The sequence below is a fragment of the Scleropages formosus genome, chromosome 7 (genome assembly GCF_900964775.1).
Source record: "Scleropages formosus chromosome 7, fSclFor1.1, whole genome shotgun sequence".
Classification (NCBI taxonomy): Eukaryota; Metazoa; Chordata; class Actinopteri; order Osteoglossiformes; family Osteoglossidae; genus Scleropages; species Scleropages formosus.
The window spans coordinates 17,429,204-17,449,403 of NC_041812.1; the positions used below are offsets into that span (position 1 = coordinate 17,429,204).

General features: G+C 44.7%; 2 protein-coding genes across 4 annotated transcripts; one reads left to right on the forward strand and one right to left on the reverse strand.

The window, feature by feature from the left end:
* The first annotated feature begins 3,617 nt into the window (after positions 1-3,617).
* Positions 3,618-12,492, forward strand: LOC108926526 (1,5-anhydro-D-fructose reductase). 3 transcript variants are annotated; one of them, XM_018739248.2, is made up of 10 exons: positions 3,618-3,852; positions 4,709-4,879; positions 5,595-5,711; positions 5,791-5,868; positions 7,751-7,867; positions 8,503-8,615; positions 10,087-10,174; positions 11,695-11,778; positions 11,870-11,952; positions 12,139-12,492. In XM_018739248.2, exons 1-10 carry the CDS (start codon positions 3,769-3,771, stop codon positions 12,170-12,172), a joined length of 969 nt encoding a protein of 322 aa, XP_018594764.1. In that variant the 5' UTR covers positions 3,618-3,768; the 3' UTR covers positions 12,173-12,492. The 3 variants fall into 3 exon arrangements, with proteins under 3 accessions (XP_018594764.1, XP_018594765.1, XP_018594766.1); XM_018739249.2 differs by having other exon boundaries at positions 4,724-4,879; XM_018739250.2 differs by lacking the exon at positions 12,139-12,492 and having other exon boundaries at positions 11,845-11,921.
* A 67-nt stretch (positions 12,493-12,559) lies between these two features.
* klhl36 (kelch-like family member 36) lies at positions 12,560-19,365 on the reverse strand. Its single transcript, XM_018739247.2, has 5 exons — positions 19,247-19,365; positions 18,120-18,211; positions 14,589-15,653; positions 14,331-14,488; positions 12,560-13,364 (listed from the first exon to the last, which is right to left on the reverse strand). Exons 2-5 carry the CDS (start codon positions 18,177-18,179, stop codon positions 12,788-12,790), a joined length of 1,860 nt encoding a protein of 619 aa, XP_018594763.2. The 5' UTR covers positions 18,180-18,211; positions 19,247-19,365; the 3' UTR covers positions 12,560-12,787.
* Between the last annotated feature and the right edge of the window lie 835 nt (positions 19,366-20,200).

A 20,200-nucleotide genomic window follows, 5' to 3' on the forward strand; every position in this document is an offset into this window, starting at 1 on the left:
TTGGTTTTCCTCAACCTGATAGGTCAGTTAAATTGTATTATGATCAGTAAGGTCACTATAGACAAAAATTATTTTGCATACCATATGCTTAGTGTAATTAAGCTGTTCTGCAACCCAGGATTTTAGAGTTATTGCCAGATCCTCAGAAGATTCCAGATTACTAGATTCCCCAGATGTATAAGGTCCAAGTAAAAGACCATGTGCTCTCCTGCAGTCCATTGGTATACAGATTCTTCATCTCTTTATAGAAGCTCACAGTCTGGTTTTTGCATATTTAAATATATAAAATAGTGACTTTTTTATTTTCTCCACCTTTTTTTTCCCCCATACAATTTCAAAAGATCCAGCTCATCTAATTTGGAGCATTGTATCTCTATCTAGGCTTAATGCCCACAATATGACAGAAAAAGAAGAAAATGAAGGAGACTTTAAAATCCTATCAAACAAAGTGGAGAGTGAAAAATAGCAGTACAATTAAATCTGAAGAAATAAAGTTATGACACCTGAATCAGCAGCAAACTTTAGGTCTGTGATGAAGACATAGCAATGTTTCATAAGTACTGCCCCAATTATGTTTTAATGCAGATAATTGCACATTTCATTGTCTTTCAAGGAAATGTGCAATTATCTGTGTGAAAACACAATTGCTGCCAATTATAATAAATAAATTAACAATATATAATAAAAGGAATTAAATGATTAAGGGGATAATTTGGATCACCTGTTTAAATACAATCAGGCTGGATTTGAATCAACCCTGTCCAATATAATTTTCAGATACTTAAACCCTAATCAGCCATGGTGTTCTGGAAGGAAATTTCTGGAGGATTGCCTTGCTATATGGATGTGAAAGCTAGCTGTTAGAGAAATAGGATAAAAATGCATGCACTCCTTGGAACAATAGCTAATGACAATGAAACAGGCTGGAGTACTCTTTACTACACTAATGGTGTTTTCTAGACAGTGGATGTATAGCTAGCAGTGATCAGAGTGATATGTTGCTCATCAAAATGGTTCCAGCTGGTTTCTAATGTAGCAGAAGGTCCATTAGCTGTCATCACTGCAAAGCAGTTTAATGATGTAAGAGCCACCTGAAAGATGGCCAGACTCTGAGTCACTGGTCCATGATCAGCTACCAACGCGCTGCATGTTGAGTATTTGAGGAAGTGAAGTGAAGCTCGGCCTCAACCAAACTCTTCTGAGTATGCTGTGGTAGTGTGGGCTCTCTTTATAGTAAGCGAAGCCCGCAGGGTGAGCTCAAGGACTCCAAATACCAATGATGCCGTGCTTGGCCGATCCGTTGATTACATCATGGTATCATTTATTATTATAACTGGAAGTCCTTTCATTCTTAAGGTTGAGGAGAGACTTAGTAATTTACATCCATGGGCCCATTTGCGCCCCACTTAAGGCTGATTTCTTTAAATTCTGTCTTGTAGATTTTGAACTTGGACAGGCTTACTGATACCAACTTGAAGAGAGCTGTGCTAGTATGTGGTTGAGTTGGAGACCTTGCTACTATTGCTTCTTTGCTACCTACACTATTTCTCACAGGATCTTGGGTGTAACAGTAAAACATGAGATAACGGCAGAATAGACAGGAACCGTCATGACTGAAACATCTGAGTGATTTCAACTTATTTTTTTAAAATCTGAATTGCTGGAACATGTCCGAAGAGGCCTGTCTTCATTTCTTGCAGTAGTGTTGCCCTTTATTGTGCTGCTTGGAGAGCAGAGCAGACGTCCTCAGCCTACGAAAGTCCCAGAGACCTCATGTCTGATAACCTGATTTATTTGAAAGCTGAAATGTGTTCTCTTTAAGACTTGAAAACAAAGAATTCAAGTGTGAAGTGCATTTACATCATCATCTTGTTGAAATGTATTACTATCATTTCCATAAGAATTGCATGGCTTTGTTGCAATCGGCACATTTCACAATCTGTGTTTGGGTTAGGAAAACACACAGTAGAGATATGAGAACCATATCACAACCACAACAGGGCAGCAGCATGCTGGGGGTTACTGCGGCCGTTGGCGAACGCCGTTTCTGGAATGCATGTAAGACTATTGCTTGGGTCAGGAAACTGGACACACAGCCCTATTCGTTTGGATGGGATCAGGTTTGTGGTGTGAAAGTTCTTGTGTGCATATTTGTAACTTGATGGGTTACTCTGCTTTCATCTCCGCTCATCTCACGTGCTTCCATACTGAAATGTCAGATTTTGCTCAACTAAAAAGTAACTAAAAGATCCTTTTGTATTAAATACATGTTTGCTGCAGCTATTTTACTCTTTCAAACTAAATTATGAATATTTAATTTTTTTCTGGGGTAAATATGAATACAGAACTATATTGTTTCAATGAGGTGGTGGTGCTGCATTTTGTTGGATTTATGCAGGACTAAGTAGCGAGGCTTGACTTGGACACAAAGCACTGGGTCTTCCAGTGACGAAATTTATTTGGACAGAAGGTTTGTCCTTACTTTTGATTACTCTGAGGACATCTGTTTGAAATAATTTCTTTTCCAATGAATATTAATGAGGAACTGACTTTGTGGATCTCAACCCATTTTAACATTGGTAGAATTAATGTTGTTCGGGCTAGCGTTTCACCTCGGCTGCTATACCTGTGCCAAACACATTAAAAATACACATTCTTTATTTCAGCTGTTGTGGAATGTAGGGAAACTCCTCTTATGTGCTTGACATTAAAATACATTTAATGTTGTTGTCTATACCTGAAGATCCCTCTCTAAATATGTGGATGAGTGAAGTGTTTAGATTTTTCCCACTGGAAAAACTCACATTTGGTTTGCATGACAGCCATAATAAATTTTGGTATTTCTGGACACCCTTCTGGAAGTTACTGAAAGGTGCTGCGTAATCACACCCGTAAAATATCGTAACCTTTTGACCCTGAGCCCTTGCTCTGTGTACGTGGACACGTGTGCATTTTCTCAGTTCACTCTTTCCACCTGCCGGTTGCAGTGACCCCATTCTGTTCATAAAACCCATTAATATATTACATTTACATTTAATTATTTAGCAGACGCTTTTCTCCGAAGCGACTCCCAATGGATACTATGTAGTTTTATCAGCCCACACACCTTATTCACCGCGGTGACTTACACTACTAGATACACTACTTCCACTGGGTCACTCATCCATACATCAGTGGAACACACTCTCTCTGTGTCACTCACACATTAATTATTAACTTCAATAATTTCTATACTGAATATTTTTAAGTTCTGTTAATGCTGTTAAAAAGTTGAGTAGCAATTCTCAGAGGTATAAAAGTAAAGTATCTGTATTTCTGGTGAATGTGGACTCACCCTCCGGGATACGAGTTTCACACTAGATTGGGCGAAGCAGGTGGAGCAACCAAAGGTCAGGTCTGTCTTTTGGTGGCAACAGCTCTCATGCCAAAATGTACATGTAAATATCCATAATTACTGCAAACATTCGTACTCTGTCACAGGATAGGCAGCGCTGTCCTTCACACTCCTGCACCCTCACTCTCGGGTGAGCACGTTCTCGGTAACGCACACTTGCCTGTAGCTCATAAAGGCACGGCGTTCAATGATTAACCAGAGAGGCGCAGAAATAAAAGGATTAAGCGAGAGAAAGAGAAAGGGCTGAGTCAAAGGAAGGAGCAAAGGTTGACAAAAGTCGAAAGAGAAGAGAAGCGAGGCGAGGAAATAGGGAGGCCGCGAGTGCGAGCGAGCGGTAAGCGCGTCTGCTGTTCGCGCTCCCACGCGGGCCAAGAATGGATGACGACAGACCGGCCGAGCGGACAATCCGGCTCAACGACGGCGCTCGCATGCCCTTGCTGGGCCTGGGAACGTGGAAGGTGCGCGTACTTTGTCTTCTTTCGCTCCCTTTTTTCCCGAAACTTTCCGACCCTCCATTTTTAAGACGGAATCTACAGATAATACATTTTAATTTAAACCTGAACAGATTTAAGTCTCACTTTTTCTATGAAGCACTCCTCATAATGACAACTTTTGGTGCGGTGAATATATCTGAACAACGTGTGTGGGAATATGCACAGTATGTGTCGCATATGTGTAAGTAAATGCTGTGCTGTAGCTGATGACAATCCAGTTAAAAATACCGGAGTAAAATTGCACATAATGTTATGTCAAATACCACACACCTTTACAGGTTTACCTTTTTCGAGTTTACATTTTGGCCAGTGGATATGCGGTGTCCTACCTAGAGTGAAGTGGTAGATTCTTTATGATAAGTAGATTTAATATCACTGGTATTCCATTTTATCTATGTCCATTTACATTTATGCTTCAGGATTATATTCATGTGCAAGATTTAAATTCACACACTATTTATATATAACCAATATAAATAAATAGTAAATTGTTGTTAAACCATGTAATTAGAAAAAGACATTTAAGTGCCAGCAACCAGTGCTGTACGCTGTATTGCTGTGCATTTGATAAATAAATCTTTGATTGGTTAATTAAAAATATTAGCTTTATGTTTTTTAAATTTATTTAAGAACATAAAGAAGAGACATAAAAAATTAAAAACATGACTGTTATAGAGACTTTAGCAGCGCTTTGCACTAAAGAGTGTTTCCATCATTAGGCCAAATAATAGTGACTGATGTGTGTGTTGAGCATAATTGCCAGGCTTGTTTCTATGTGTTCGCTAAATCCATACTTCTGTGGTCACCTCACAATGAGCAGACATGCAATTCCCAGGTGCTCCAGGGGGCAGTGGAAGCAGCGATCGCCGCGGGTTACCGTCACCTTGACACGGCCTACAGCTACCGCAACGAGGTGGAAGTGGGACGCGCCCTTCGGGCCAAGATGGACCAGGGCATCATTCGCCGCCAGGACATGTTCATTGTCAGCAAGGTTGGCGCAGGAACTGTATGGAGTTCAATTCCCCCCTCATGTTCTCCCTGTGTCTGTGTGGGTTTCCTCTGGGTGCTCTGGTTTCCTCCCACAGTCCAAACACATGCTGTTCAGGTTCCCCCATAGTGTATGAGTGACATAGAGAGAGCGTGTTTCACTGATGTGTGGATGAGTGACCCAGTGTAAATAGTGTATCTAGTGGTGTAAGTCACCTTGGTGAATAAGGTGTGTGGGCTCATAACACTACAAAGTATCCATTGGGAGTCGCTTTGGAGAAAAGCGTCTGCTAAGTGAATAAATGTAATTGTAAGTGGAAAGAAACAAACTAGGTTTACTTAAGAATCACATGTCTGCAACTGTCTCTTTCTCCTAATGTAATGCTCAAATTGTGTTTTCTCCGAGATGTACGTCGCTTTGGAGAAAAGCATCTGCTAGAAGAATAAATGTAAATGTAAATAATTGTTGGACTTAGGAGCACAGACATCGTGAAGTTGGACAGTACAACACAATCACTTCTCACTGCAGTGCACCCTACAATCTACGTAGTTAACAGCGTAAATACTGTTAACCATGCTACGCACTCTAAGAACAGAACAGGCAGGGCTGTTGCAGTGAATTGTTTATGTATGAACCGCATCCTTATGAGGATCATCGGGAGCTTCGCTTATTGACGGAGAGATGAACGGACCGGTAACGGCCTTTCTGCTCTGTGTAGCTCTGGTGTACGTACCATGCTCCTGGGGACGTGGCATCGTGCCTCGGTAAATCATTAAGAGACCTGGACCTCGAGTACCTGGACCTCTACCTTGTGCACTTCCCTGTGGGTCTACAGGTAATGGACGGTGCTTTTCGCAAACATTCGAACAGACACAAGCGGTGCGGGACTGACTCGACTATCTGTTTCCCTCCAGAGAGTTGATGACGAACTCTTTCCGATGAAGGACGGAGAGATCCTCAGCACAGACATTGATTACGTTGATGTGTGGAAGGTAACGTACACCCAGGAGTGCCCCGTTCCCTGCAAGGGGATCGCTCATCATTTACAGTCCCTATTGAATTGCACTTGGTTCTGGTTAAACGCTCTGCAACAGACGAAGCCAGAGACGGTAGGTGCGGTGCTCGCCCGTTGGCGTCTTTTATTCACCCGTCGACAGTGAGGAGGCAAAGGGGGGAAACGGGGGGACCGGGAATGGGTAGACGGGGGATTCGACGTGGTCTCGTTGGCGTCGGGATCGGGGTCGCGATCTGGGTCGTGCTCGTCTCTTCGCTCGTGCCATCCTCCTCCCTCTCTCCCTTTCACTGTTGAGTTCGGGGGAAAAAATAGTGTTAGTGATTAGCCCCAGCTGTGGCTCCTTTGCCCCCGTCTCCACCCCCTTCCCCGGCCGCCATGGCGTGTTACACACTCTATCTCAATCACCTTCTTTTAAGGGGTTGGAAAATAATATTCTTAATATTCTTTGTAGCAAGGATTTCCGTTTTTCTTAACCACCAAAATGTATCGTAAAGAGGTTAGCAATAACTTGCTTAATGCCGTTACCCTATATGGGAAAAGATTCCACCGATGGACTCATAAAACTTGTCAGATTGGTCTTCATTCCCACGGATCCAAACATTTACATTTATCAATTTAGCAGATGCTTTTCTCCAAAGCGACACACATCTCAGAGAATATTACAAAAAATGCATTACACCCACTGAAGGAGAGATTTAGATGCAGACAATTCTATATTCTAGAGTACAATTAATTTGTCACATTTCATGGTATGAACCAGAATACATCCCACTTGTAGCTACATATAAGCCTGTCCATTATTTTCAATCGTTGTTAAAAATCATTAAGCCTAACAAACACGTACATGTTTATCACGTACTTAAGAGATCGGGGAGAAGTGAGTCCAAAAGAAATGAGTTTTGACACCCTGCTGTACATGGGGCTTTTGTACACGGGACCACCGAGTGGGCAGAGGTGGAAGAGCGTAGTCATCTGTTTGGGGCATGGCAAGTACTCGGGTCTTGTCGATATCGGGGGCAGATCCATTGACGGTTTTGTAGGCCGTGACCAGAGTTTTGAATTTGAGCCGTGCGAGTTACAGTGCAAATTCATACCATTACCCAAAACAACGACTAAAGACTTGATGCCAAACCCTGAATGTTGCTGGTTCAGATCCCATTCTCTTGTACCGTGGTACCCTTGATTTAAAATACTTACGTACTGTGAATTTCTTCAGCTGGAATAAATGATGGTATAAATGGATCAAATGCTGCAAAGTTACTTTCCATGAACGTGCCTTCTAGGTGAAGAGGATGTAAATACGCTATGGAAATTAGTGTTAAATGTGTGCTTAGATGTGCGTTAGATGGTTACACTATGTAATCCTTTTTATTGTCATATCATAGGTTAATCAGTTCACACCGTCGACGCCTGTTCCGCATCCTTGAAAAACTGGGAATTCATATTATTACTTTTATGCGTGATTGGTACTAATTCATATTACCATACTATTGCTGATGTCTTCATTTTTAGATCACTGCTCAACTTCTCTCCTTTGTATTATTGTGACTGACAACTGCAGTACAGTGATTGTACAAGCACATCAATAACGATAAAAAAGTAACACACTCGTAAACACGCATGCCTCTTAATGGTGTTTCAGACAAAAAACATTGCAGTTGTATATGATGGTCCAAGGTCATATTTTCACTTTGAAGGGCGAATAAAAATGCTGATTCAGACATGTTGGAAAGGTAGAGGAAGATTTAAGAAGAGTGAACAGCACGTGGTGGGACAGATCATGATGTCACAATGTTAATTGTGTCTCGTTTGGATACGTGCTGCACTGCGCGCCTTAAAGATGTGCTCCTCTGCTGTAGGAAATGGAAGCTGTGCAGGCCACAGGTAAAGTGAAGAGCATTGGCGTATCCAACTTTAACATCTCCCAACTGGAGCGGCTGCTTGCTGTGGCCAAGATTCCTCCAGCCGTCAACCAGGTACAGCCAGGAAAATACTGGGGGGACATCTTTTTGCCTCGCTGCTCTGGTGCTAACTTGTGTTTAAAGTTACCCTATGTTATTTATTGAGTAAAAACATTTATTTATTAATTACCATTAAGGCGGGTACGGTGCCTCACAGCACAAGGGGTGCGTATCTGAGGTTTAATGCAGTCTGTGTGGAGTTTGCATGTTCTCCCTAGGTTCACATGGGTTTCCTCTAGGTGCTCTGGTTTCCTCCCACAGTCTAAAGACATACTTTCAAATGAATTAATGATTCTAAACTAGGAGGCAGCAAATGGAAAAAGTGTTAAAAGCTCCAGTGGAAATAAAAATTAATCAGCTGTATCAGCTAAATGAGCGTACATGTGACTCTAAACCGCCCCTAGTGAGTGATGTCTCTGTGATTGCCCTGACTTTCACACCTTATGTCTCAGGACCACCGTGACCGCACATTAGAGTCATAATGCAATGAATGGATGAATGATTATACTTTATACTGTAGTCTTCCCAGAGTTTGGACATTGTTTTTAGGCCAGATATAAATAAACATTTAAAGGGTTACATTGATTTATTTGTCACTTTATGTTTGATGGCTTTTGAGCCCCTTTTGATGGACTTTTCATTTCACACAGGTAGAACTACACCCGTACCTGGTCCAGTCAGATCTGATCCAATTTTGCAAGAGTCGGAATATTGCTCTCACCGCATACAGTCCGCTTGGTTCCCCTGGGAGACCCCATGAACTGTTAAGTGGCAATTTGTTTAAATTCCCAGTTCTTCTGTCCACGTATTAACGTTTACATGGATTATTTCATTTAGTGGTCTTCATCCCCTTGCACGGTATACAGTTTCTCTGCAGTCACTGCTTGTTTAAATGGAAATTACTACCTGATCCACATATTGTGAACATTATAAGTAAATTAATTGATAAGTAAGTTAATGGACACTAACAAAAAACAGCACACCTATTACCTATGTAACATACATCTTATGACACCCCTAGAGTAAATTTATTGAAATTCTGTCATGAAGACCTGAGAGAATTTCAGATAAGTTCCAGATGCAAAAAAAAGGTACGATCCAGAACAAGGATGAAGAGGTGAATTTCCCTTTGCACATGTTTAAGTAGACCTTTGAAGGTCGAAGGTGTCCTGTTCAATTCGGACACTGCCCAGATCATAATATCTCAAGTTTCAAACCGAAAAGTGCTAAGCAGACAAGGCAAAGAAGAATCTTACTACAGGGATCTAAATCTTGATTTTTGTTGGTTAAACTACAAAAATTTTCCACTGGAAATGATAAGCATTAGCCAACACATAATTTCTGGAAACGTCAGGAATGGTGCAAAGTACAGCAGGAAAAAAAAGCTCATGTCAGCCTGCTAAATTCCTGAAACTGGGACAAAGAAGCACCCCTGAGCAGGACAATGACCCAAAGCACAAGGCCAGTGTTACAAAGGAGTGGCTTAACAAGAAGAGGGTCCCTGTCCTTGCATAGCCCAGTCAAAGTCCCAATAGAGTGTCTGTGGAAAACTGCAAACACAGATGACCATCCCCTCATCTAAGAATGTACAGTTAGTACAGTTTGGCCTAACAAATGCAGTACCCTCTCGTTTCGGAAAATGTTTCTTCCACCAGACTGGCTAATGGGGGGGAAAAAAATCCAATAAATTCAACGTTATTAGTATTTTATTACCCTTTACTCAATTTTGATTTCTTGAATATAGAGTTCATCCTTTCAGTTATAAGTGCAGAAATGCGAATTCATCATATGTAATTCAACAATGTAAGACAATATACAGAGTTCTAACACCAGCTTAGACTACCCTATTACGTAAGTAGCCCCTGAAAAGGAACTTGTAGTGTCTCCAAAAATGTATGCACACTTTTGTGGAGGATATTCAAGGACATTTTCTTTATAGAACCCTCACGTAATATACTTCATGTAGAATGATGTTCACTCGGAAGACAAAGTGAATGCCTGTGTTGCTGAAGTTTTTCAAATCTACGGCCAATAGATTATATAAGGAGCATTTCTTCTATGTTAAAATGTGTAAAGATTTTTGAGACCCTATTTCTTCCACAGAAACAGTATAGAAAATATGTTTTGTCTTTTCTATGTCTGAATGTTACAGGCATACAGGATTGGCGCTTATATGACCTATTGCATTTTTTTCTTTTTGATTAGACCAATAATTTCCAATGCTTATCCTTCAGTCACCGCGGAGCCGCTGATCCCGAGAAGCTGATGGAGGACCCAGTGGTCAACGCTGTGGCCAAGAAGCACCGGCGGACCCCGGCACAGGTTGGACAATCCCACCTCTTTCATTAACCCTTTTCCACTTTTGAACACGTTTAAAAGCCATTGACAAAACAGTTCTCGGTGCTGAAAAGGAGTCAGTAATTATGGTTGTACTTTATATTGTTGTGAATGCAAGTCTATAGAGAAAACCTCAGCTCTGCCAGGGCTCCTCTCCTCATAAGCTACCCTAAACTGACTCCGCAACGCCCTCAGTTCCTGCATTATGCCTGGGTCCTCCATGCTTGGTTGTTTTAGGTGTACCCAGATATGACTACCTTCTCCCTCATGCCTAACCCCTTTGCTGCTGAACAAATGATGAAGGCTGTCAACATCACCCTTCATGCTTGCCTCAACACTTTATCTACATCTTCATCAAAGTATTGCCTTTCTTCTTTCTTTTTACCTTGAGGCAACTGACCCAACACCTTTCTACTGCTTAGCTTGGGGATCAGGCTCATGTCACGTGGAGGATCTGGGCACTCCTGGTTTGGTCAGACACAGACAGAACTATGCTCTAACCGGAAGTGTTTCATCTTAGCTGAATGTATCTTCAGTCCTTGTAGCTTCTTGCAAATTTTCTGCACAATGTATTCCACACTCATCAACAATTGTACAAAAACTGTTTTTCCCTTAGAAAATCAACAAAACATGTAATTTGACCCGAAACATTTGCAGATGACTTTGTGACTGCTGTATGTTGCTTTAGACAAAGGCATCACACACACACACACACACACATTTTCAGAACCGCTTGTCCCATACGGGGTCACGGGGAACCGGAGCCTAACCCGGCAACACAGGGCGTAAGGCCGGAGGGGGAGGGGACACACCCAGGACGGGACGCCAGTCCGTCGCAAGGCACCCCAAGCAGGACTCGAACCCCAGACCCACCGGACAGCAGGACTGCGATCCAACCCACTGCGCCACCGCACCCCCACAAAGGCATCAGCTAAATATTAATAATTCCTAGGTGTAATTCAAGGAAACTTTTGGGAGTAGCCTTAGACCTCCCAGCAGCTATCTACCCACCACAGAGGAATGATTTAAAATCGCAGCAATCTTCTTTCTCCTGCATAACATACGTATAATGCCCCACACCATTCCATATCCTCACGATAATTATTTAAACTGTATTCAGTCAAGAATGTCTCACTGGGAGCTTCTTGTTAAATTTACATTTATTCATTTAGCTGATGCTTTTTTCCAAAGTAACTTATAATGTTAAGGTATTTACAGTTGTTTATACAGCTGGGTAATTTTGTACTGGAGAAATTTTAGGCTAAGTACCTTGCTCAGGGGTACTACAGCCGGAGGTGACAATCGAACCTGCGATCTTCGGGTCCAAAGGCAGTAGCTCTAACCGCTATTTTAGTGAAGCATCCATGGTTTTAAAGATGAAAAATATACTCAACTTTTTGAAGAATGTGGAAGCTGTTTGAGAAACTCGCACTTCTTCACACAGAGAATGCTTCATTTGAGATACTGCGCATCAACTGAGTGCTGGTTCTGCGGAAATATTTCAGGTCCTGTTGAGGTACCATGTACAGCAGGGTATTGCAGTGATCCCCAAGAGTATCAAGCCCAATCACCTGCTGGAGAACACCAAGGTGAGGACCCATTGTTAGAGATTCATCTATTATTGGTGCACCTATTACAATCTCTCTATTGCCTAGATCTGACATGTCTGTATGGGGTCAGATCTTTGACTTCGCCCTGGATGAGGAGGACATGAGGGCACTGCAAGGGCTTGACCGAGGTTGGAAGGCTTGTGTTATCGACTTGTAAGTAACATTCTTTTTGAATCTCTCCCATAAACACATACAAAAACCATGGTTCCATGAGTTGCACTTATTGGATAGATCCTCTTAACAACTCATTAGTCAACACAATTTTCAAATAGCAACAGTGAATCTTCTTTTATTTTTTTCTCTCTGTTTGAGTATTTGTGTCATGTGTGTTTACTCCAGGCTGAAATCCCACCCTTACTACCCCTTCAACTGAACCAGCTCCAGAGAGACACTCCCATTTGGACAAAATACTCAGGGCATTAAACAAGGAGGAAATGTTTTTTGGGGAAAATTTCCTTGTGACTTTAAATTAACAAAAAAAGAAACAATTATAAACCCCCAAAATGCCAGTAAAGTGTTATGTTTTGCATCTGAACTACAGTGACAGGAAGGGTGAAGGGCGGTGAGTTGTTCACCACGTACATTGCCGTTTGCAAGGAAACTGGAATAAAAAATGTCCCCTCGCAATTAATTTCGCTCTATTTCATAGGCAAAACATCAATCCACGCAATCACACACAAACATAACAATACAAAACAGTTTTCACACTTAAACATTATCAATACAGTTTCCGTTGTGCAGAAGACATGAAACAATTTGCACCAAGAAGAGAAGCACTGTTTTTAATGGGAATAACAGCAATGACAGCAGTTGATCCGAACTCATTTAGATCACAGAACCGGGCGAAGAGCAGGGAACTGCGTGACAGTCCTTTACTCGGGCTCTTCAAACTTTTTGACACGTGGGTCTTCAACGTGTTCGTATCATTCACTAAGGTCGCCTTCGTTCTCTCGGTGCGGAGTAACACCTGCTCGCTCCTTTCTCCGAGTCACCTATCTCGGCCCTGCCGAGCGTTATTCACGCTCTTTCTCCGGCGCACAGCCTTCTTCCTATCGGGGCTGCGGTCACGGGGTCTGACTGCGCACACGCAAGCCGATGCCCCCGCGATGCGCTTCGGCAGGTCTGGTCCCCGCGTCCACTGGCCCCTCTCTGGGTCAAAAATTTGCGTCCTACTCGAGAATGCCATGCTCTCCCAGCTGTACCCACCCAGGACATAAATCGCACCCCCCCAGGTGACAACGCCGGCCTCGCTGTTGGCTTGCAGGAGCGGGGCGATGCAGGTCCACTGCTCGCTCTTGGGATCAAATGCCTCCACGCTCAGAATATCAAAACGCTCCATGCTGTTCTCCCGGTCATCGCTGCCGCCGATGGCATAAATGAGCTCCTTCAGGGATGTCATGCAGTGCCACCCCCGCGCCACGGCCATTGGCCTCCGCTCTGTCCAAGCATTGATCCTGGGGTCATAGCTCAGCAAGTCTCGCCTGTATGGCCCTATTTGGTAGTCATGGCCACCTGAGATGAAGATCACATTCTTGTGAGTGGTGCCAGCATGGCCATAGGTGAACCTACAGAACAGGGACACAAAAAGGAAGCTCTGATGGTGAATGAATGTGATGATGACAACAACGATAATATTTATATAGCACCTATCAAACTAATTTTACAGATAAAAGCGCACACACACACACACATTTTCTGAACCGCTTGTCCCATTCGGGGTCGCGGGGAGCCAGAGCCTAACCTGGCACCACAGAGCGTAAGGCTGGAGGGGGAGGGGACACACCCAGGATGGGACACCAGTCCATCGCAAAGCACCCCAAGCGGGACTCGAACCCCAGACCCACCGGAGAACAGGACCCGGCCCAACCCACTGCGCCACCGCGCCCCCCCCACAGATAAAAGCGTTTTAGAAAAAAATTAATTTTAAAAATCTTACTTTATAAGGCTGCTTTTAATTATGTTTTCAGATTTTTTTTAAAGCACTCACAGATCCTGCTTCCTGAGCAGAGTGGTATTTTGTTCCACAGTTTCAGTGAACTCTAACAGAAAACCGGTGATGGACTGGCGCCCTGTCCAGAATGCATCCCACTCAGCCTTACGCCCAATGCTCCTGGGAGAGGTTCCAGTTCACCACAACCCTTTCATTAAAATTGGACGGACGGACGGACCAACCGACTGACCGACCACAAAACTGCCTCTGCAGACACCTAATGGGTACCTTTTGAGATATACAATAACCTTGCATTTGAAGATCTGAGAACCCAACACAGAATATGCTCTGAAAGGCTTCCGGCAATTTACTCCGGTGCCAGTCTACTTAAAGATTACTAAACGAGCAAAAGAACTTTAAAACCAACTGTAAAGCTTACAGCAACTTAGCTTCATCATTTAGGTTTAACTACCAAACAGCTTTATCAGTTATGTTTTTTGGGACGGACGGAGTTGGAGCGCAGGAAGCCTAGCTTTGACAAGAACAAGAAAATACTGGAGTGAGTGAGGAGAGATTATGAAACCACAGCATACCACCATACCTTGGGAGTGCTGCCACATAGACCCAGCGGTCCTCGAGTGGGTGGTACACCTCCACTGACGACAAGGCGCCACTGTCATTGCGTCCCCCAACAGCAATCAAATAGTCCTCTAACACCCCCAGGTAAAAATCAACACGCCTTTGGTTCATTGGGGCCCCCTGTGCAGAGACAATGGAAAAACATGACTGAAGCAACAGTCGCCATGACAACATTACCCGGTTGGTGACAAGGGTCTGAGAAGCTTAGAGGGAGATGCACCTTTATCCACTGACCGGTACGAGGATCGTAACGGTACAGCACATTGCTTGCAGCGTCACCTCCGTTGTCGCGGGACGAGCTGCCCCCCGCGGTGAAGACGAAGCCCCCAAGGACAGCGACACAGTGGTGGCTTCGCTGGGCGGGCAACTTGGTCTCCACGCCCCACCCGGCATCCCCGTCCAGCCAACGCACCTCAGCGCTCAGTTCTTCGCCCCGTTCGGACACCTCGCCGCCCACCAGCAGGAGGCGCTCAGTTGCCCCCCGCAGCGCCGTCCTTGCGGTCTGCAGTACGGGCTGCGCGCTGGTCTGCTGGTGGTAGCAGAGAGCCTCCTCCACTAACCCCTCGCACCCCGGGGGAAGCAGGGAGCACACAGCCGGGAGCACGCGATCCTGCAACTCGCCCGCTGGGATGAGCGGGAAGTGGATGTGGGACAGCAGCTGGCGGGCATGGGGCTGGCGCTCCGGACATTGGCTCAGCCACTGCAGCGCAGCCTGCAGCAGGGCCTGCTCGCTCTCGTGCTGCACCTGCCCGCTGGCCAGGTACAAAGCGAGCTTGGGGAGCTGCGTGTCCCGCAGGAACTCTGGCGTGAAGGACAGCGTAGCGAAGCGCTCCAGGATGAAGTGATCGATGAAAGCGTCCAGGCGCTCCAGGCTGTAGAGCTGAGCCAGCTCCTGCAGGTACAGGTAGTTCTCCTCATTCACCTCCTTCTCCAGGTACTGGCAGCAGAAGTCCACCGCCCGCCACACCTGCAGCAAGTGGGCCGTCTCCAGCACGTAGTCGATGTTCCCACCATCCAGCGGCAGCTCCCCGCTATACAGGAAGTCCACCACAGCCTTTAGGCCCACATAAGACGTGCCCACCAGCGGGACTTCAGCCTGGCGCTCCTCGCGCATGCCCAGCGTGAACATGGCCTGGAAGTAGGGGCTGGACACAGCCAGCAGAGCCCGATGCGCGCGCACCTGCTGCTCATCCGCCAGCAGAATCACGTCGCACAGCTGGCCACGCTGGCGCTGCTCGCTGAGGCCCTGCAGCACCCAGCTGGCCTGCTCCGCCCAGCGGTACACCTGAAGGGCACAGGGCAGACACGTCACACGCGCTCCGCAGAAGAGCGGCACGAGAGCAGAACCTCAGAGCCCTCGTGAGACGCTTGTAAGATGTCATGCAGCAGCTCAGCACCTGATCGCTCACCGAACCCTCTGGGGCTCCGTCTGCACATCACAGGTGCATCAACGCTCAGTAACAGACGCAGAAAACCACACGTGCCATTTTGATCATTAAACTGAAACGTGATCAAAGACCGTGCAGAAATGTATGTGGGAGAAAGAAAGTTAAAATCATTGCTCATTAGGTGTCTGTCAACCAAAAAGTTGATCAAAAGTTCACATGTGCCTCTGATGCCTGGCAGCTTGGAAATCCAGGACTACAGCGCCCTCCACTGGCAATAGGCAGGAACTACAGGTTCATTTGATTCTAAGGCAGGATGGGGGTCTTCACCTGCAGATCAAAGACCCCCTGGGAACTATAAATGGGCTGCAGGGGGTCAGTATAGCACAAGCTTGCTTTTTTCTAACTGAAAAAAGTTTAGTAATAAGGTAAAAAAAAATATCATTATGCTATTACTACCTGTAATTCCATGTAAAGGCAACCAATTTTCAGTGCAACAAATTAAGTAATCTCAGAATTTTTCATGGACATCTTTGAAAAAAGAGTTCCTAGTTTTTAATCGGCTGCTTCGAGGAATTTCCGGGCTAGAAAAGGTAGCGCGGTGCGCAGTCATGGTGAATCACAGCAACGAGGCTTGGAGTTTGAGCCTCGGTTCGAATCTGGCGCAGTGTGCCTGCTGTCCCGTGTTTACCAGGGTTTCCAAGTAGAGTACAGGTGGTCCCTGACTTACGATGGGGTTATGTTCCGCGAAACCCATCGTAAGTCGAAAATGCAGCTAATACACGTTATACACAGCTCTGCGTGACAGACTGGGAGATATGGATCGCGAGAGAGTATCGCACCGCATATTGCTTGCCCGGGAAAAAATCAAAATTAAAAATTCAAAGTACAGTTTCTACTGAATGTCTATCGCCAGCTCACCATCGTAAAGTTGAAAAAAATCGTAAGTCGAACCATCGACAGTCGGGGACCACCTGTGTCATGGTTCCTTCCCACTACACAGTGTGTTGCTGCTACACAAAACTGTGTTTCTTATGTATGCACTTTAAATTAAACTTAATATTTTTAACAGTATAGAATATGTGTTGTTACCTGGACTCTTTGCGATATACACTGAATGTAATAATGTTCTGCAGGTTCTACAGTAAAGGGGGGTGCGGTGGCGCAGTGGGTTTGACCAGGTCCTGCTCTCCGGTGGGTCTAGGGTTCGAGTCCCACTTGGGGTGCCTTGCGACAGACTGGCGTCCCGTCCTGGGTGCGTCCCCTCCCCCTCCGGCCTTACACTCTGAGTTGCCAGGTTAGGCTCTGGTTCCCTGCGACCCTGTATGGGACAAGCGATTCAGAAAGTGTGTGTGTGGGTTCTACAGTGTGTGAGATGTGGGTATAATGTCCATTGTAGCTTCACCATCCACATTCGAGTGGTAACAAAATAAAGGCACTCTGAACCAAGTCTCCATTTGTCTCATCCTCACCTCAAATAAACTAGGACTCATTGCAACAAAAATAACAGAATCCAACACCTGTGACGGATCGGTATTCCATCCAAGATGTACCCTGCCTTACATCCTATGCTTTCTGGACAGGCTCTGGACCACCACAGCTGTGCACTGGCCATGTGGATGGATGGATGGCTAACTTGTTACTTCTGATTTCATGCAACTGGTACACTAGGTGTGTGATCTGCAGGTCACGGAGGCAGGAAAAATATGTATGGTTTTTATAGGTCATGTTTTTTGACAGATATTATTTACGTCTGTTAGTCAGGCATCAGATTACACACAAGACTGTAGTGTAGACTGAATGTGTTTCAATCTACATTCGCAAAGAGGATCATGAAACTTCATTTCAGCAGAAGTACGAGGCCAGTTAGGGACTGGGATGTTAGAATTTGTCAAAATGAATGCATCTGGTAGCAATTAAGAGAACAAAGATTCACTATTAGACATTAATGACAAGCATGGGCACTGAGTGTTTTTCGGCCCATCTGATAAGCTGAATGAGTGGCACAGTGGTGCAGCGGGTAGTGCTGCTGCTTCACAGGATCTACGCTGTTGAAGCATAGCTTCAAATCCAGCTCAGTCTGTGTGAAGTGTGCATGTTCTCCCTGTATCTGGGTGGGTTTTCTCTGGGTGCTCTGGTTTCCTGCCACAGTCCAAAGACATGCAGGTCAAATGAACTGGCAATGCTAAACTGCCTGTAATGTGTGCGTGTGTGGGTACCCTATAGTGGACTGGCATCCCATCTAGGGTGTTATTCCACACCCTTATGCCCAGGGATTCTGGGATAGCCTCCAGGCCACTGTGATCCTGACCAGAGCAATTGGTTAATGAAAATTTAACACACTGATCCGTGTTGGTGAGGCTGACCTTTGAAGACTCGCTGATCCTGTGGGGGCGGGACACCCGCGTTTGCCTTCCTCCCTCCATCGTGTACGTCCTGGTACACACCTCTACAGAATCTGTCACAGGACAGCAACAAACACACACAGCATAGGTCAGTGTGGGTTTCACTGCAGGACACTGGGGACAAAGAAATAGGCACTGCAGACTGCAAAGGGAAAGAGTGAATTTAACCATCCTCTGCCTGGACCAAATGTAAGACTCTGGTTACGGCCCAAAACCATCAACGGATCTGCTGCCCAATATCTACAAGACCTGATCACTCTTTCCCCCCAACCAGACCGCTACGCTCCTCCACATCCGCCTACTTGGTGGTCCTGCCTACAAAAATCCAAAATCAAAAGCACAAAGGTTCCTGGTTCTGCCTCCGATGTGGCGGAATGACCTCCCACTTCCACTCAGAACTGCTGAATCTCTCTCTAAATTTAAGAAGGGTCTCAGAACTCACCTCTTTCGCACTCACTTCTCCCCTGACCTCTTAAGCGCATAATAAATGTGTAAATGTTTATGTTTAAAATGTTGTAATTAGAAATAGCTGAATAGCAGATAAACCCTATAGCCTATGTAGCTATTCGTGTGATGCACGTTGGTTCATATGTCACATGGACTTATTATCCAGACAAATCATGCAAAAAATAGGAAACATTTTTGTGCTGCCTCTCGAAAACTGCTGTCAGCGTTGAAGGACATTCATACTGCTGAGCCCCATTTCATTATTGCGCGTGCAGCGTTGCCCAGATCGCTGTGCACTTAGTGACAAATTATATATGTCATATGTCACAATGATGACGTGTGTATTTCACTTTGGTGCGACAAAAACCTGCGATCATTTGGATTAGTGACTGTATTCTACCTACAAAACAATGTATGAGTTTCATTCCATTCAAAGCAGCAGATCTACGCCAGGATTATATATAATATTATATATTCTTCGAATGAGACAACTTCTGAGCGCACAAGCCTTCTAACTAAGAAGAGCAACAGTACAGAGTGCGAGCCACTGACTATTCATTAGCGCTGCATTTAGCTACACAACAAATATCCTCAATCAATAAATATGCATCCGGTTAGATGAAAACTGGATATTTGATCACCTTTCTGTCCACACTAGGAGTGACACATTGGGTATCGCACCGCATCGCCGCGCGTTAAAGACGCCTAACTTGTTCCGTGCCACTAGCGCAGGGCGCGAGCCCGTCGCACACCCGCTGCCGTAATTTGATCCAGGAAGTGGGGCGTTGATTGACAGGCGCGCAACCAATCGGAGCGCTCGGACCGCCCCCGGGACCCGGACCGTTTGAACTTCACAATGGCACGGCGAGGTTCATTCAGTCGTACAGCAGGATCTCATATGGGTATAAAATTAATCTTTAGGCCCTCAATCAGAACAGAAATCGCAGATTTTAAATGAAATGTACACATAATATAACTCCTCGCACAACTTATAATTGTTTTTATTTGTACTAACGATTCAACGTACTCCGGTCGCACTACTCACTGTACTGTGTGTGCAGTGCTAATTGGCTTGAGATCAACGCCAGACTCCATTGGTGGGACAAAGGCTTTTTGTTGTCGAACATCATTAGAGACTGTATTTCTGTGTCTCGCCGCCCCTCGTAGGGATTTGAATCGATAAAAACCACCCAGTACGCTTCTTCTACACACAGCGGTTGCCAAATCACGCCCATGATAGGTTTTAAGATGTGATGAGCTGTGTCTTTGTCAGGATACCCCATCAGACAGACCCTCCCTGCAATCTCTTCATATATTCAGAAATATACAAAAAGGCTTCGATGCTCAAATACGTTTGGTTTTATCAAGACGCAACAGCAGTGATACATTTGTTTGTTGCACGTGATTCACTGTTGCTTTACACCAATTACATTTAATTGTCGTAAGATCTTAAATTCTACAACCGTCTGCTGTACTTTGGTTGAAATACATGACTGCACTCATGTATAATTAATGTTAAAAACGGGATTTATTATTAATGCGTTCTTAACTGCGAGTACTAGCTGAAATAAGTGAATATGAATTACTGGCATAGC

What these genes read in the sequence shown, in the direction of transcription:
- klhl36 (XM_018739247.2), bottom strand. Translation starts at nt 18,179, where the DNA reads ATGGAGGGAGGAAGGCAAACGCGGGTGTCCCGCCCCCACAGGATCAGC. An exon ending in GGATCAGCGAGTCTTCAAAG is followed by an intron (nt 15,654 to 18,119) that starts GTCAGCCTCACC and finishes TGTGCCCTTCAG; the next exon opens with GTGTACCGCTGGGCGGAGCA. An exon ending in TATGTGGCAGCACTCCCAAG is followed by an intron (nt 13,365 to 14,330) that starts GTATGGTGGTAT and finishes CCTGTTCTGTAG; the next exon opens with GTTCACCTATGGCCATGCTG.
- LOC108926526 (XM_018739248.2), top strand. Translation starts at nt 3,769, where the DNA reads ATGGATGACGACAGACCGGCCGAGCGGACAATCCGGCTCAACGACGGC. An exon ending in TTCCTCCAGCCGTCAACCAG is followed by an intron (nt 7,868 to 8,502) that starts GTACAGCCAGGA and finishes CATTTCACACAG; the next exon opens with GTAGAACTACACCCGTACCT. An exon ending in CCTGGGAGACCCCATGAACT is followed by an intron (nt 8,616 to 10,086) that starts GTTAAGTGGCAA and finishes CTTATCCTTCAG; the next exon opens with TCACCGCGGAGCCGCTGATC.